A 14,377-nucleotide genomic window follows, 5' to 3' on the forward strand; every position below is an offset into this window, starting at 1 on the left:
TTGTCAGGGGAAACGGAAACTTTTCAAGACCCTAGTTAACAGATCATGAAAAATAAATTCACTTTAAGTCATATTTACAATTTTTTTTTTTTTAAATATTTGGAACTTTTTTATATCACTGAATTTTCATCACAAGAAAACATGAATAAACTTTACAAATCGTAACACAGCATGGTATATCTTTCTCACCTCACGCTTTGTTTTTTTAGCCCCTTTTTCTCCATCCTGAGATACAAATTTTGTCCAGAAAAGCTGAACTGACTAAATCCACCGGGAAAAGAAGGGTTTTATTGATAGGCTAATTTCTTGATCATAGTTGGTATTAAGGCAGGAAAGTTTCATCTGGGTCTGAGCCTTGGGATCAACTTTATAACATTGAACGATCTGGATAAAATATGGAGCTCCAGGCAGGTCTGGAAGAGCTCGGGAAGAGCTGCCAACAGGGAGTTGAACAGGAACAATGCTGCCTGTAGGATATTAAAGCATCACTGAAGTACATGAGAGACATCCATGGATGAGCTGGGACACCTCAGCCGTGATCTTCCCGAGCCCATCGGGACATCTCACACCCTCCCTCAGGTGACCCAGCCGGGGCTTTTTCCTCATCTTCAGAACTCGGTTCCTGGATTCAGCTGCTTTGAAGCTCAGTCTTGACCTAGAAATGAGCTTTTCAGGCCTTTTAGTATCTCCTGGTGACAGTGAAGTCGTCCATAACGGCTCTGACGGTGATTTCAACAGCACTGCTGTCGCCCGTTTTAATTTCATATACACGAGTAATAAAATTAGGCCATTTCCCCCAGACGGACGTTAATAAAGAGGTTCGAGACAGAAAACCAGATTACAGCTTTAATGACATAAACCGTAAACCAAAAGTTTACCTTTACATTCTTTAAACGGTGGCCAGTGCCTTGTCACCGCGGCAACAGGTTGATTATCACACGTTAGGTCATGGATAGTTGTATGAAAAATAAATGATTTATTTCTTAAATCTCGATATGTTTACTTTGTCGATAAATGTATAGAAATTGAGTATTATTGAGCGTGTTTACAGGTGAGGGAGGGAAAAAAAAAATCAGCTGAAGAAGCAGGATTCTCTTTTAGTCAGTGGTGGAAAGAGCCTCGATCGGTGATGAGAGCGTGTGTGATGTTCAGACAGTTTGTTCTCCAACAGAACATTTCCTGGGATGGAAGACGCAGACGCACGGCACACACGTGGACGCACACATGCTCGATTGTCTGATTCGGAGGAATGGGACCAGAGCGGAGTACTGAGATCACAGATGCAGAGACTACACACGACTGGTCATCTCGGCCCGTTTCCCGCGTTCCTTTAAGAAAGGCCCGAGTCCTGTCAGAGCAGGTGAGAGGGGGACAGACCGGAAATACCTGAGGGATAATCAGCAGAATAATCAGCATGATCAGTGCAAATATGCCCACCCCGCCAAAAAAAATTAAAATAAAAATGCTCAGGTCTTCTGACTGAGGTGTCCCGGGTCCGAACTGGGACAGTTGTTCACGGCGTTGCCGACAGAGACGCATCAGCCCTCGACTTAACAGGTGAAGGGAGGAATCTGAAGACGAGCAGCTTCAACGTTATTGCTTAAATCTGGGCTCCGGTACGGTCCGGGCCTCCTGGCGTGACCTCATTATTAGCCAAAAACGACGCAAAGTTCCAGCAAAATAAAGAAAAGGATACACGGCCGCGCCTCGATTAGGCTGAACGCGACCTCCTCGCGGGTCCGTGACGGCAGGGACGACACCGGGAGGCAAAAGCAGAGTTCTTCGCGCAGGACTAAACGTAATAACTTGATCATAAGTGACGCATGACTGAAGTGGCAACAGCAGCACGTACAACGGCGGTACAAAGGTCAAACGGACAGGACCGCGGGAATGTGGCCGCGTCCCCGTGGGAGCGCCGGCCGCGCTTTGGTCCGTCTACCCGAAGGTGGCGCCACAGTTGGGACACCGTCGCTGGCGCAGCGCGAAGCAGAAGAGGAGCCCCAGGGGGAAGAAGAAGATGGCACACAGGATTCCCAGGCAGGTGAAGTCGTCCTCCAGGACGCCGACCCTGCAGGTGGAACAGCATCGTCATGGTTACCATGTGATCAAACACAAGCAGGTGAAAAGAACCACATCCTGACACCACGGCTCGGTTTTCCTCATCGCCGACTTCCTCGTTTTAACGGTCAGGCTGAGCCTCGCTGCAGACGCCACGGAGCTTTTCCAAACCTCATTTATATCTAATTTGACACATCGGTGGCTCCCCCCCCCCCCCCCCCCGACACGGCGTGAAGAAACACGCGGTGAAGTCGGCGTCTCGCGGCCGCTTTTAACCGAAGTCACGGCGTCTCGTGACTGCAGCGCGCACATCCTGAGCAAATGGGAGCTGAAAGGTCCCTTTGACGGTGAGATTAGATTATACTGAGATGATCTGGGCTTAGTTTACGTTTAGATGTGTAATGAAGTCAATTCTCCCGTCCCCTGAGCCGCCCGGGTACAGTGGCAGCGCCGGGCGCCGTGTGTCCGAGCAGACGAGGCTAAAGCTTTCGGGACCAAAAGTACACATCCGTGCTCTTAATCTACCTTTCGTTCCTGGAATGAACCATATTGTGTCAACATTTACAACCGCCGGCGCTGAGAAAATCCGTGACCTTTGCCCCCGGCCCCCAGCGTGGCCGTGACCACCCGCCACCTCGTCACATGTCTGAGGCCGAGGTCATCTGACTGGCGGGACGTTGACTCATGAACATTGAGACTGACGCACCGAGTTACTGATTCCAACCGCTTAAAGAGGAACAACCCACAGTGGCGCCGCCGTCTCCTCACCTGCAGGCGGGGCAGCCCCCCACCACCACCACCGACGGCTGGATGATGGCGTAGGTGCCGTGATACGGCTGCTGGGACACGGCGGGAACCGTCTGCGCTGATGGGTAACCTGCGGTAGAAAGGGTGCGCACGTTATTTAAGCACAGGTGACAAAGCATGGACATTTTGGGGAGAGACGAACAGTCCTTAGAGGCTCAAAGAGGAAATGGGACTCAATTTAGCAACACTTTTCTCATGAATTCGGTCTGGAAACACGACCAGATTATTGTCACATGACCATAATCCGAGTGTGAAATCTAAGACGTGGGAGTTGTGACAGGCTGCAGTTTGGTGTCACAAACGACAATAACATGTGACCCAGGTCTGACAACAGCGGTGCAGCGGTTGTTGCTGCAACCTCAGAGAGCAACAAACAGGAAGTCACGTGCAACTTTCAAGAAAGGAGAGGGCCTGTTTACTTTCTGTTTGGGATTTGGGCTTTTTCCTGCCTCAAATTTCAACAAAACTGTTATCAAACTGCGCGTGCGCGGATGATAAAACAAACTAATGCTTGGGGGGATGTTACCCTTGGAGATTTGGCTAATAAAGTTCATCAGTTCGGCATTAATAAGGCCGAATCAAAGCCACCAGATTTGGGGCTGGCGCCGGGCAGGGCCGACACCTGTACCCGGCTGGGGAGCGACTCCCACGGCTTGTCTTACCTTGAGGGTCGGGGTACGCGTAGGGCGGCGGGGCGGGCGGGGGTATCGACCCATAGCCGGGCTGTTGCGGGCCGTACTCGTAAGCGCCAGGGACGGTGTTGTAGGCGGGAGGTCTGTCCTGGAGGAGAGGTTTGTTGTCCATCTCCGCAGATCGAACGAGTCTAGATCCCCGCGGTCAACTTGACTAAACTCGGCCTCAGAAGTGGAGTCCGGCCGCTGGTATCAGCGAAGCCCCGCGGAAAAACAAAGAAAGGACGCTGCGCCAGAAGGAAACTTCGTCCCTCTCCATGCGCCAACTTTGTCCCCGACGGCGCAGCCACAAAGTCTTCACCGAACGTCTCGTTGAAAGGCAGCAATGAGCCGAGTCCTCCCGGGAATGTTCAACTTAACACCATTTCCAGCTTCAGGCTTGGTCCTCAGGCACCGACGCGGCGGTCATCTGTCATCGCCTCGGCCCGAAACTCGAGTGGAAGTCAGGGACGCTTTTTTTGGTCTCTTTCTGTCTGGATTGTCACAAGAGAAGAATCATGTGATGCGCTGCTGTAGCGCCTCTGCGCACCGGAAGGCTTCTTAAAGCGGCAGAGCACGCAAATAACGCGCGCCTGCACGAGGAGCACTGCCTGCACGAGGAGCACTGCGACGGGCGGAAGACGCGCGCCGCGTGCGCGGCGGTCAGCTGTTGACATGATGCGGCTCCTTCCTCGCGCCTGAACCTTCAGGTTATAAATTGCAAGATGCGAATGTTTTAGGCCGTTTTTGTGGACTTACGTAACCGCTGCCGTTCACGTTATGTAAGTTTCACTATTGGGGCCTTAAATTCTGATCCACGTGAAAGTGATGCGGGCTGCGATGCGGAACATGAATATTAAAACAAGCAAAAAAAATTCCACACCGTAGAGAAAGTGCGGTGCTGATAAACCTTCCAGCAAAGCATTAAAACAGGAAAAGGTCCCACGAATATTGGGGGGGGGTATTATTTTTTTGTTTCCTCCTGAAAATATTCGTTTGTTTAAAAAAAATAAAGCGATTTAGTGACACCAGGCGGTAAATGTACAATAGCACAGAAACGAACGTCTTTCCTGAAGCCCCGCCCCCTTTTCAAGACGCTTAAGCAGGGCCGACAGCTTAATGGCTATAGGGTATTTATTTAAAGGTATTTATTTATTCCGAAATTATAACATTCAAGGTTAAAATCAATTTTATGTTTAAGGATGTTAGTCCAAGTTACTGATCTCAGCTTGGTTGTCTCTCTTGTTGATTGTCGTACTGGTGACGATTAAGAGACTAACACAATAATCCAAATTTAAAAATGTAACTCTAAAATTATCATAAGTTCCTCATGGAGACTTTTATTTCCAATGTTCTCGGAGGAGTCTTGTCATTAACTTCTGGAAATAGCGGTTGAGTGTAATTAAAGCCGATGTTTTTCAACAGAGCAACAATCTTTTATTTAAATACGCCGTAGCCAAACGTGTAAAACCATACCTAACGCTTTAATAATTGATACGTCGCTGACTAAATTATTGAAATATGCGCGTAGCTCACCTGCCGCCGTCTACGGTCACACGCGCCTGCGGTCCAACCAATGGGAGAGCGCGACCCGGTGCTCGCGCAGAGCGTCGGCCAATCAGAAGCCGCGCTGCCTCCATTTCCTGTTGTGGGCTCGAGAGTGGGACAGGACATTCCTTTGCTCCGAAAACAGCATATCTGGGCCGGGATGCGGCTAACTTTCGCACCGCAGACGCGTTTGTGGTGACAGTGCGGGTGTTTGCGGGCGGTCTGCGGCTGGGCCGGCGGCCACAGAGAACAGATTACCACCTTTGCGGCGTCCCTCCCGCCTCGGTGCTTTATTACGCTGCGCTGCGTTGCGTTGATGTGAATGAACATGTTGAATGGGTCGACAGCTGTCGGCTCGTGCACCTGATGTCACGTGCTCTTCCCTTGACCACTGCAGATCGGATACCAACATTCAGGTAATCAGCTGTAGTCTATTCTAGAAAACTGCAGCGAAACGCATTTATTGCGAACATTTTCCTGTTTAATTCTGATTATTTTGGTTTTTGGTTATTTCCAGCTGCCGGTCTGTTTCGCCTCCTTCCACATTTGTTTTGAATTCTTAAAATAACCGACTGTCAACGTTGGAGCGGATTAGTATCAGTCGATGAAGCTAACGCCAAGTTATGCAACAACACACATAATAGAACTTCCGGTAATTTTCAGATTAAAACATCGTTTTAGTGCCTTCAGAGCAATTTGCTTAAATATTATACTCTTTATTTTAGGAGGAACCCAACTCGAAAATCATAGATTCAGAATTAGATTATTGAAATAAATCTGTTCTCAGTAATTCAGTTGTTTAAACACTGAAGATAATTTGATATTGTACAATAATGCCTCTTGGATATTAAAAATCATTCTAACCTAATTTCAGTATTTTTTTTAATCACGTCAACGCGTTTTAAAGTCATAGTTTTTCAATAATATTTGGCACAAGTAAAACGAGAGATTTGATGGGTTATCATTTTAATAGTATATTGTCAAAAGTAAAATATAGTAAACAAGCTTTTTAATTTTAAAAAAACACACATTTCTGTGCTATTTTTTTAAATACACCAGTAACAATTCAGCACTTTTGAACTGACTGCCGTGCGCTCTCTGCGCAGGGGTCACCATGCCGATCACGCTGCTGTGGGCCGTGGACGTGTACGGCCGGGTGTACAGCCTGTCTACGGCCGGCCAGCAGTGGGTGCGTGCTGACGACATGCTGCTGGAGCTGAAGCGGGTGTCTGCAGGGAAGGGCCGCTGCTGGGGCATCGGCTGTGACCACCGTGTTTACCTCAACATGATGCCCAGCGAGACCTCCGTCCGCTACCGCGAGGAGACCTACGAGAACCAGGTCAGGCCTCAGCCGCACGGCGGTTCGGGAGGTGGTGGGTGCTGATGTTTGAGGTGCTGAATCTTTGTCGCCAGAGGTGGAACCCTGTCGACGGCTTCACTGACGTTCTGCTGCCCACCGACCGCTGGCCGTGGAGCGACGTCACCGGGCTGAACCCCCAGCCGCTGCACAGTTTTGAGCTGCCGTCCCGCAGCTGGGAGTGGGAGGGGGACTGGTATGTGGATCAGTGCTGTGGGGGAGAGCCCAGTCAGGGTGGGGTAAGAAACTAAACACGTGCACAGCTCTCTTTCCTCTTTTTTATGCCCTCATTCTTCCTGTAACTCTCCTCAGGGCTGGGAATACGCAGTGGATTTTCCAGCCAACTTCTCTCCGGATAAGAAGTGGAACTCTTGTGTGCGTCGCAGGCGGTGGATCCGCTACAGGAGATACATCGCACAGGGCACCTGGGCCAAGGTTTGCACCGTTTCTGCCTCACTGCGCCATAATGATGATCACTAGAAACATCTGACTGCCTCCCCGTAGATTCCTCTGGACAACCCAAGGAAACCCCTGCTGCCCCTCTGTGACATAAGCTGTGGTGGTTGGGAGATGAGTGACCAGTCTGGGAGGTATCCCTACCTGTGGGGGGTGTCCCAACAAGGCCAGGTCAGTGACCCCCAGTTATGTGGTTCAGAATTTGTCAAACATGTAAAGTCCAACGTCCTTTACTAACAATTAATCTAAAGTTTTCAGTCACACTACTGTATAACAGCGTGATCTATTATGTATTTCACCACTAGATGGCAGCACGATCCCATGTAATTTCCTGTTCAGCTGTCATTTTATTTGCTTTTTTATGTGATTTGTAAAGTAAGGATGACACTTTCACACTTTAGGTGTGGTTCAGAGAGGGCATCTACCCCCGTGTCCCAGAAGGCTCCAGCTGGGAGGAAGTGGAGACGCCCAAGGAGGTGGCTCAGTTATCGGCCGGCCCCGGAGACCTTTTGTGGGCCGTGCTGTGGGACGGGAACCTACTGGTCCGTACTGGCCTCAGCCTGGATAGTCCAACTGGTCTGTAGACCACCTGTGTCGTGTTCATTTAACAATTTCTTCTTTTTATTGGGGTTGTTTAAAGGGTGACAGTCAGTATTTTCTGTCTTCTTCCAGGCACGTCGTGGGTCGAGGTCGAGTCTCCAGGAACCAAAGTGGAAGCGCTCCATGTGGCGGTCGGCGTTAGCGTGGTCTGGGTGGTCACGAAAGACTATAAGGTGAGTCAAAGAAGAAAAAAACTACAGCTGCTGCTGCTGCTGCTGCTGCTGCTCGCGGTGTGTTTGACACACGTGACTGTGTGTGTTTCAAGGTGTGGTTCAGACGCGGCGTGAACTCCCACAACCCCTGCGGCTCTGGCTGGATCAGCATCGGAGGGGAGATGCTGATGGTGGATGTTGGACTCAACGATCAGGTTCAAAGATGTCTCAGTGGTTCATAATCTTGTGATTGTAAGGTTTGGATGAGTAGCTGTTGATGCAACAAAATGATTCTTATCTGGATTCAGGCTGATGTAGAGGCATAGAAACCCACTAGGGCCATATTTGAAACTTAATGGCGTTCTAATGACATGTGTACTGGTGCTAAACCTGGTTTCCATGGATACCACGTGTAGGAATATTCCAGAGTTCATCATTTAGAGCCTGACTGCGGTGCCACACTTGTGCATCTAAAGCTTATTCTGAAATTCAGGCGATTGCTGTAGAACCATGTGACCTTTTGGCTCCTCCCACTTTACTACAGCTTATTGCACCCAGCCATGAACCTTCTTACCCACTTCACCCTTGGCGGCGTTGTCGGGGGAGTCTGCAAAGTCACTGCCCTGTAACATGAGTGCGTCCCACTGTGGCGGCCAGCGTCCCGGCAGCCCCCCCCCCCCAGACGACGTCCCTCCTGGCCTGACATATGGGCCAATCTCTAATTAGAAGCTGGGCAAGCCGCCATCACCATATCCCACATTTCATGTTGGGGGTTGTAAATATGGAGCCGGCTTGTGTACGGCCTTGCCTTATTTGACCTGACAGAGCAGCGGCGCCGGTGGCTCAGTGACGGGATTTAAGTCAACTTCTCTGTTTTTTCTGCCTCGTCTGCTGCGGAAAAGTGTAAATCAAACTGTTGACACATCTGCAGTCAGCGCCTGTTGTTGTGTCTGTCAGGTGTGGGCTGTTGGTGAGGACCGCGGTCTCTACTTCAGGATGGGCGTGACCCTGTCTGAGCCCAGCGGGAACGGCTGGATTCCCGTCTCTGCCCAGTGGGGACCCAGGAAGGATCCAGGTCCCAGGTCAGTGTGAGAATTCAGCTTATTCTATGAACCAGGTTGGTTGGAGTCACGTGTGTCTCTTTGGAATAGGAGCAAGTGTGCGGGTCATGTGACTCAGGCCACGCCCCCTCCTCTCCTGAGCTGCTCGGACTCGGACTCGGAAGTGGGTCCGACCGGAATGCAACCCATCAGGAATGAGACCCCCGTCCTGGAGGCAGCGTCCCCCTCCGTGGTCCCTCTAGCGGGACCCGACGAGTCCCCGCCCACCGCCGGTTCAGACCCTCCCTCGGAGGCTCCCAAGCCGTTCATCCCCACGAGTGACAGCTTCATCAACAGTCTGGTGTCGGACCGCGACAAAGCCTCCACACCACAGGCGTCCATCCTGGAGGAAGCCGAGGAGCCGTCGCCCGCTCCGGTGCTGGCCACCCCCGACCCCGAGGCGCACAACATCCCGTGGATGAACGTGGATCTGGAGGGCGCGGAAGCAAGTCAGAGCGGGCGGGAGGCGGGAGCGTCTCCCGCCGATGGAGCCGCCAGCTACGCCCTGGGGACGCTGGAGACGTCCCAGGCTGTCGGAGAGACAGACGGGCCAGTGTGGGCCTGGATTTCCGGCGGCGGCTGCGAAGTGGATGCGGAGTCTCAGACCAGCTGGCTGAGCCCCACAGGTACCTTCAGAACCTGTACGACGATTCCGCCGTCACAAACGTGGCCGTATTCAAGCTTCTGCGTGTATATCTGTGTCGTCTCGACAACCGCGTGTCCCCGTCTCGTGCAGAGATAACCCTCATCTCTCTAAATGTCCGTCCTCTGCACCAGGTCCCCTCACCAGCTCCCTGTCCCTGACGCCGGTCCAGTCCACCGCCTGGAGCGATCAACAGCAGCAGCCGGAGCGCAGAGACGAGATCAGCCGGAAGCCGCTGGAGCGGAGCAACGTAAGAGCCAGCGGTCGCTGGGAGATGCTGTCCCCCCCCCGAGCTCACACACGTGTCTCCGTGCAGTCGGTGTGGGTCCGCAAGGGCGCGCTGCGCTGGTGGAGGGACTGGAAGCCCCAGCGCTGGGCGGACGTGGGCGTCGCCCTCGAGCAGTCCACCGGCTCCGACGGCAGGAAGGACAGTATTTTCTTCGTCTACTACACACAGTACGATGAGAAAAAGGTCGGTTCCGCTGCGAGAGCAAACGTGTGGCGCGTACGTGCACGCGACCCCGGCGACCCGCCTGAAGAGCGTTTCTTTTTACTTTCAGTACCTTCAGGTGTTTGTGAACGAAGTGACGGCGCTGGTTCCGCTGCTGCGAGACGGACACTTGGCCTTCGCCGTGTACACGCCTGAACGGACCAAACAGAGGTGGCCCCTGATCCTGGCGGCGCACGCTGAGCAGGACCTGAACCACTGGGTAACAGTAGACAAAACTGGCCTTCAGAGCTGACCCCTGTAGCCTAGGTCTTGGTAGATCTTCCCATCTAACCTTACCGCTAAAGTTCCCAGGATTCCCTCTGCTGACAGCATTGTCCTGCGTCCCCAGTTGTCCCTGTTGTCCGACTGTTGCTGCGAGTTTCGAGGGATCGCCGGGCCGCCCTCCAGGCAGGCCCTGTGGTCCACGACCTCCAAGGGGGACATCATGGTGCACGAGCCGTCGTTCGCCCTGGAGTCCACCGCGCACACGCATGGCTGTGACCTCATGTAAATATCAGCCGACCCATCTGGCTGTGGTCGCTTCCCAACACTTGACGTCCGCCAACGTGTCCAGAACTCGCTAACGTTAATTCTCTGCCTGCTGGAACTAGTTGTCCTGCCTTGTTTCTTTCCTCTGTGTGTGTGTGTGTGTGTGTGTGCGTGCGATTAACGAGGCTGCTAACGCTCGGTGCTTCTGCTGTGTGGTGCTGCAGGTTCTGGCGACAGGTCCCGGGTCACCTGCGCTGTGTAGAGTCTAACAGTCTGGGGCTGGTGTGGGGCATTGGGTGGGACGGCACCGCCTGGGTCTTCAGCGGGCGCCATGGGCAGCAGCCCGCTCCTGGTAATCTTGCCCCTGTAGACATGGACCCGTTTGTTCCACACGTATTGAGTCCTTTAAAATCCGCCCCCCTCGTCTGTGTCTCCGGTTTCTCACCTGTTCTCCGTGCAGCCCTTTGACTCCGCGCGCTAGCGTTACATTAGTGTCCGTGTGCTCTGCAGCCCAAGAGGCTCCGCTGCACCAGCAGACCGACGTGAGGAACGTTCACGTGTACGAGAACCAAAGATGGAACCCCCTGACGGGATATACAGACAAGTAGGAGCATGTGGGCGTGGCTTAACGCGCTTTGGCGGTCTTTTCTGTCTTCTGTCACTAATGGGTTGTGTCTGGGTTTGTCCCAGAGGGCTCCCGACGGACCGCCCCATGTGGAGCGACGAGAGCGGGCTGAAGGAGTGCACCAAGGGCAACACGCCCCCACCCTCCCCACAGTGGTCCTGGGTAGGCGCGCTGACCCCCATTCATCTCATCAGCAAATATTTGACCCGTTTTCCCCCCAAAACTGTGTTTCAGGTGTCAGAGTGGGCCGTGGACGTCGGCGTCCCCGGGGGGACGGACAAAGAGGGCTGGCAGTACGCCGCAGACTTCCCCGCGTACGTCACCGCCACCGCCACCGCCACCGCTCAAAGCCAACAGGGGTGTAACAGAGTGTAACATCGCTCCTCGTTTCCTCCAACAGAACTTTCCACGGACACAAAACCTTGAAGGACTTTGTGAGACGTAGAAGATGGACGAGGTACCTGGACACGCGCCTTCCTGAGGCGTCTCTGCCCCGGGGCCGACGGCAACTGACCATGTTTGTGCGTGCAGGAAGTGCAGGATCACAGTGGGGGGCCCGTGGCAGCAGGTGCCGCCCCTCCAGCTGAGCGACGTCTCCCTGATGCCGTGCCTGGCCCAGAGCCGGATGGAGCAGGTCCCCGTCTGGGCCATCAGCGAGAAGGGGGACGTGCTGTGTCGCCTGGGAGTGAGTCCCCAGAACCCTCCGGTGAGGACGCACGCGCTCCAGCGCCACTCTCGCTCGGTCAGAACCCGGCCGTGCCAACTGTGTTGACCCGCCGGCGCTGCTCTTCCAGGGCAGCTCCTGGCTGCACGTGGGCACCGACCAGCCCTTCAAGTCCATCTCCATCGGTGGAGCCAGGCAGGTGGGCCATCGCCAGGGACGGGGCGGTGTTCTACAGAGGGTCCGTTTCCCAACAGAACCCTGCAGGTCGGAACGCTGAACTGGGACTAGTTGATCACCACTGCACTTTTGTTCACTTGTATTCAAGGCTGTAATTTACCCCCCCTCCCCACAGGAGAATGCTGGTACCACATCCCGTCCCCCCCCCGACAGACGCTCCGACAGCTCTCGGTGGGCCGGACTTCTGTCTTCGCTGTGGATGAAAACGGTGAGCAGCGGCGAAACCGTTTCCACGCCAGCATCATAAACGCTCACGGAGCCATTTTGGGTCCCTACAGGGAACCTGTGGTACCGACAGGGCCTCACCCCCAGCTACCCCCAGGGTTCCACCTGGGAGCTCGTCTCCAACAACGTCACCAAAGTGTCCGTGGGCCCGCTGGACCAGGTCAGAGCAGAGGACCCTCGCATGCGTAAGTAGGTGGGGCGGGACCGGTAATGACGCCGCTGTCGTCCGCAGGTGTGGACGGTGGCGGAGAGCATCCCGGGCTTCCCCACCGAGACGCCCGGGGCCGTCTGCCACAGGCTGGGGGTGGGACCCATGCAGCCCAGGGGCCAGTCCTGGGACTACGGGGTCGGGGTGAGTGTTGCCTTTAGAAATGCGCCATTTGGCTTCGCCGACCTGAGCGAGTGCGTCTCTTCCTCAGGGAGGATGGGAGCACATCAGTGTGAGGGGGAACTCTGTCGAGGCTCCCCGCACCCGCCACCCTCCTGCTGCGTCCCCCCGCAGCCCGCTCCCCCCGCAGCGCCCGGCACAAGTCAACGGGAACGCCGGAGGGGTGTAAAGCACGCCCACCCCTCTCCTCCTCACTCTTCTGTCACCCCCTTGGCCACGGCGGGGCCCTGAACGCGTCTGACTAAAGGGTCCGGAGTGGTTCGGTCGGGCCTGGGTGGGAAGGGGAACACTTCCTGTTGGGAGACGGCGGCCTGGAACTGCTTCGGATAGAAGGGGAGAATAAGCTGTGCATGTGTCCTCTCCTCCTGGTGGAGCCAGCGCTCACGCTCCTGCAGTTAAAGGGCTTAAGGTTCAGGCATCCATCCACCGCCTGGAGCCGTCTTCATCCTGGTGTCCCTTTGTTTGTGTTTGTGTTTATTATCTTTCTTTGTGTTTGCTGTCCACTTCTCCCGGTTTTGTTTGCAGATGTTTGGGGGAGTTTTTTTTTTTCCCCATAAAACCTTCTCAAAAATACTTGATTTCCATGTTATTTCTACAAAACTGCTGACGCTTGATCAAATCACAAGTCAACAGAGCAACTTCTGACCTTTCACCTGGAGTCTGACGCCCTGCGTCGGTACATACGCCAGCAATGCTCACTCTGAAAGCATCAGACTGGACCGTTACAATGACCTGATCACTTCACTTCTATAATTGGCCTCATTGATAAGGCGTTGACTGGCGCCCCCTGCTGTCCTCGCTCGTAACTGCAGCGACTGTTGACGCTAATCGCCATTGTGACGTCACAGGGAAACCTGAGTTAAAACCTTCAGCGAATGTTTCATTTGCATTTATTTTCATATTAAACAGTGTAATTATAAACATTTCATTCAATTACACTAAGCATGATAAATATGAAGTAAAAATCTTGTTTGTTTGTTTTTTAAAATCTACAAGTTTAAAGGACAGAATGATTTCACATCTGCTCCGTGACTTGCCTCATTCTCCTCGCCGACGGCTGTGATATGTTCCTCTGATCGACTCAGCATTTAAGTTACAAAACCAAACCTCAGACCCAGAACTCAATTACAGCGTTTCCCATTTACAGACAGCAAAAAAACAAAGAAATCAACATTTACATACATCAGACCAGTTCAACATTAAATTACATTTCTCAAATGTGCAAGATTAAGCATACTGTAAAAAAACAAAAAAAAGGATTTTTAAATAATGTTCAAGTTTAAATGAAGCACGGGCTGCTGGTATTTAACAAAGGTGTAGTTTATGGTGCCGTACGGAGCCGTTTGTACGCAGCGTGGCCGTCCAATCCATCGTGACCCCTCGAAGACGGAGTTCATGAAATGCTTTAAAACTGCCAGAGACAGACGCCACAAACAAAAGCGCTTTTGTTCTAGTGTCGCGATTTCGCGTCCCTGCACGTTACCAAAGTTCGGAACCGAGGCGCGTGTTCACAAACGGCTCGTCGGGAAGAAGAAATAAAAAATAAGCAACCCCCCCCCCCGGGGTGTGATTTTGAACCGAGCAGTGGCAGTAAATCAAAGAGTGCAGTGTTCTTTTTACAGCGTCACAAAACATAGAGAGCGTCAAACCGAGCACAAAATATACGTTTGTTTTGTTTGTCCCGTAGATTTAAACACCAACAGTCTCACTGAGACGTCTCCGAAAGACAAAACTAGCGACCGTAACTGCTCCTTTCCTCCTTAAGGGAACAGTGTCGAGTGTTTGTGTGGTTTTTTTTCCCAGTCGGACATTGTTCAATCATCCTATGCACAGATGCTGCTACAGATTTTCTCTCCAAATCTGAGAT

General features: G+C 52.8%; 2 protein-coding genes across 2 annotated transcripts; one reads left to right on the forward strand and one right to left on the reverse strand.

The window, feature by feature from the left end:
- Positions 1–832: 832 nt before the first annotated feature.
- On the reverse strand, positions 833–4,040 carry bri3 (brain protein I3). Its single transcript, XM_057015841.1, has 3 exons — positions 3,528–4,040; positions 2,827–2,935; positions 833–2,068 (listed from the first exon to the last, which is right to left on the reverse strand). The coding sequence occupies exons 1-3, from the start codon at positions 3,667–3,669 to the stop codon at positions 1,936–1,938; spliced, it is 384 nt and encodes a 127-aa protein (XP_056871821.1). The 5' UTR covers positions 3,670–4,040; the 3' UTR covers positions 833–1,935.
- A 135-nt stretch (positions 4,041–4,175) lies between these two features.
- Positions 4,176–13,083, forward strand: tecpr1b (tectonin beta-propeller repeat containing 1b). Its single transcript, XM_057015837.1, is given in 26 exon segments — positions 4,176–5,500; positions 6,191–6,423; positions 6,498–6,680; positions 6,754–6,876; positions 6,946–7,068; positions 7,299–7,473; positions 7,570–7,670; positions 7,763–7,864; positions 8,607–8,731; positions 8,801–9,375; positions 9,527–9,642; positions 9,709–9,864; positions 9,953–10,102; positions 10,232–10,389; positions 10,596–10,723; positions 10,882–10,975; positions 11,062–11,158; positions 11,231–11,310; positions 11,397–11,453; positions 11,528–11,702; positions 11,791–11,858; positions 11,860–11,924; positions 12,013–12,105; positions 12,176–12,282; positions 12,355–12,474; positions 12,542–13,083. Coding segments are annotated over 25 exon segments (3,534 nt in total). The 5' UTR covers positions 4,176–5,500; positions 6,191–6,198; the 3' UTR covers positions 12,680–13,083.
- The last annotated feature ends 1,294 nt before the right edge of the window (positions 13,084–14,377 follow it).

Source organism: Takifugu flavidus, chromosome 18, assembly GCF_003711565.1.
Source record: "Takifugu flavidus isolate HTHZ2018 chromosome 18, ASM371156v2, whole genome shotgun sequence".
NCBI lineage: Eukaryota > Metazoa > Chordata > Actinopteri > Tetraodontiformes > Tetraodontidae > Takifugu > Takifugu flavidus.

Bases quoted from the DNA above. Each gene is read 5' to 3' on its own strand.
- bri3 (XM_057015841.1), bottom strand. From the start codon at position 3,669: ATGGACAACAAACCTCTCCTCCAGGACAGACCTCCCGCCTACAACACC. The intron at 2,936-3,527 runs GTAAGACAAGCC...TTTCTACCGCAG, and splicing joins CGCGTACCCCGACCCTCAAG to GTTACCCATCAGCGCAGACG. The intron at 2,069-2,826 runs GTGAGGAGACGG...TTCCACCTGCAG, and splicing joins GGGGGCTGCCCCGCCTGCAG to GGTCGGCGTCCTGGAGGACG.